Raw genomic sequence first — 2,539 nt, forward strand, 5'->3', positions numbered from 1 at the left:
GGATGTGTTGAGTGGCACATATACACTGTAAGTGGAAGGGACATGGTGGCGGGTATGATCTTTTGCAAGGTACCACCTATCAAATGCACAAAGGCACCTTCCATTTGCTCAGGCACCCATCCCAGAGAATGTTCACTGAAACTTAGAAAGTTAAAAATTTAGAGACAAACAAAATGTTCATCGCTAGGGCATGATCTGACTGCCCTATGGTATAGCTATACTGTTGGACGTAGCTGCTAGGGAGAATGAGGCAGGTCTCCATGTGTGTTGATATGCAAACAAGGGTCAGGATTTATTTTGAAATGACAAGAGCAAGGTGGAGTTGTGAGACAAATAGAGATAAGACATTTCTGTTTCTAGATGTATATGTTTGTGCACCCATAGATATAGTACTGGGAAGACACGCACAATGGGCTGACAGTGCTCTCTCCCTGAGAGGTCTGTGGGATGACAGAGGGAAGGAGAGTAGCAGTTTTAACCCGTGCTTGTGTGCTGTCACGTTGTTACAACTCACTGGTGGGATTTAATGCCTACCTGATGGGATTCCAACTTGTCTCATATAGAAAAAGTCCCAGCCTTGCTCACCTTGCCTAAGGTTGCCAGCTCTGGTCTGGTAGCCATGGCCACCTGGGGCACAAAGACTCTAGGAGGACACACTACAGGGCTGCTCCCAGGGCACAACATTATTGTCGCTGATGTATGAAGGGCAAGTCAACCCTGGGCAATTTAGAGCTGCTTGCAGACACCTGGGCACTGGAGGTCTTGCTTCTCTCACCCCCCATTCCCCATCTGCCTGCCCAGGTGAAGAAGGGAGCAGCCTGCAGAAACTGCATTTCTGGAGGCAAAAGAAGCCAGGAAGAGCAAAGTGACTCCTGGGCCGTGTCTCTTCCCATAGCAAAGAGCACAGGGATCAGGACTCAGGGTCAGGGGCACATTCACACTCTCTCACCCATTTCTGTTAGGGCCAGTCATCAGCCTCATACTCCGGCTCTAGTCCAGTCCTGGGACTGGCAAAGTTAGGGGCATTTCAGGTTCTGAACCTTGAAGCTCGGGCTCCCTGTGCCAGCTTCTGCCCCTTGCAGCTTCATACTAAGGCTGGAAAAATCAACGATTCTTGAGTGCTTACTCTGTGTCAGGTACTCTTCTGAGTCCTGGCCATGGAGTGTGGTCTGAGAACCAGCAACAGTCAGCATCGCCTGGGAGCTTGTTAAAAAGGCGGACTCTCGGGCATGACAGGACCCAGGTGATTTGTGTGACTTTAAAGCTTGAGAGCCACTATCCTTAGTACTTGGTTCTATTAATTCTCTCTGAGTCTTATTATTATCATCCCCATTTTGCAGACAGAGTTTAAGCAACTTGTCTTAGGTCATCAGGCTAGTAACTCCTATAGGCAGGACTGGACCTGTAGAGCCTGTACTGTTAGCCACCACAACACAATGCTGACCGTGTCAACAGCAGGGATTACAGCCTCCTGAACTTCCTGTCCAGCCAGATGGCAGAGGCCTTGGGGTGAAGAACAAAGTCAACTTCACCATGACTAGCTCGTTCCACTCTTCCGGCCTCGCGTTCCATCCGGCGCCTCCACCTTCCGCAATGTCGGGCCCCAATGGGGACCTGGGCATGTCGGCAGAGGTGGGCGCGGAAGGCGAGGACGACGGCTTCGGGGAAGCAGAATATGCTGCCATCAACTCCATGTTGGACCAGATCAACTCCTATCTAGACCACCTAGAGGAGAAGAACGACCACCTCCACGGAGCGCGGCAGACACGGCTTGAGTTCCAGCAGCAGTTCGGGGAGGCCCCTAGTGAGGCCAGTTCCTAGGTTCTGGGAGCCCCCAGCCGGCCCCAACCCTACCTCCCTGGGCGAGACTCTGGCCTGGGCACTCACCACCTGGCTTAGATACCTTCTCAGGAGCTGGCCTACTGGTGGGTCTGCCTGCCTCCGTCACCCTTCCAGTATACCCCTTGGCATGCCTAGGCCAGACCCCACCACCTGACATCCCCTTCTGGGGTCAGACGTGGGCCCACAACCCAGCCGCCCTGCCTGCCTGCCAAGTTCCAGGGCACTTCCCACTCTACCCGGGCCTTGAGCGTCCACATTAAATGGGTCTCCGACAAAAAAACAAACAAAAAAAAAACACACGTGTTTAAAAATTACAGAATCAGAGAGCAGAATAGTAGTTGCCAGGACTAGGAATGCAGCTGCGTTGGGGTGGGAGCTGGGGGTCACTGTGGTGATGGGGCCATTCTGTACTTCAGCTGTATCAGTCAGTATTCTGGTTGTGATATTTTACTATGGTCGTGCAAACATTATCACTGGGGGAAACTATGGTAAGCGTGCAGAGGATCTCTCTGTATTATTTCTTATAACGGTCTCAAAAGGGTTTTAATTAAAAAAAAGCCTTCTCCATGGCTAAAATTTCCAAGCTTAAGATCCTGCTGAAGAAGTCAAAGTTAAATTTTACACATATGGACCAAAAGTGTGTTCTGATTAAAATATGCACAATTAAAGGCCTGGGGAGGGGGAATGAGAGGAGGCG

The 2,539-nt window shown here is 50.8% G+C and overlaps 1 protein-coding gene across 1 annotated transcript; it reads left to right on the plus strand.

Moving 5' to 3' along the window:
• The first annotated feature begins 1,593 nt into the window (after positions 1-1,593).
• Positions 1,594-2,114, plus strand: LOC123939327 (bublin coiled-coil protein-like). The gene has a single exon (XM_046001186.1). It carries the CDS (start codon positions 1,594-1,596, stop codon positions 1,819-1,821), a length of 228 nt encoding a protein of 75 aa, XP_045857142.1. The 3' UTR covers positions 1,822-2,114.
• The last annotated feature ends 425 nt before the right edge of the window (positions 2,115-2,539 follow it).

The sequence above is a fragment of the Meles meles genome, chromosome 3, assembly GCF_922984935.1.
Source record: "Meles meles chromosome 3, mMelMel3.1 paternal haplotype, whole genome shotgun sequence".
Taxonomy (NCBI): Eukaryota; Metazoa; Chordata; class Mammalia; order Carnivora; family Mustelidae; genus Meles; species Meles meles.

Bases quoted from the DNA above. Each gene is read 5' to 3' on its own strand.
- LOC123939327 (XM_046001186.1), top strand. From the start codon at position 1,594: ATGTCGGGCCCCAATGGGGACCTGGGCATGTCGGCAGAGGTGGGCGCG.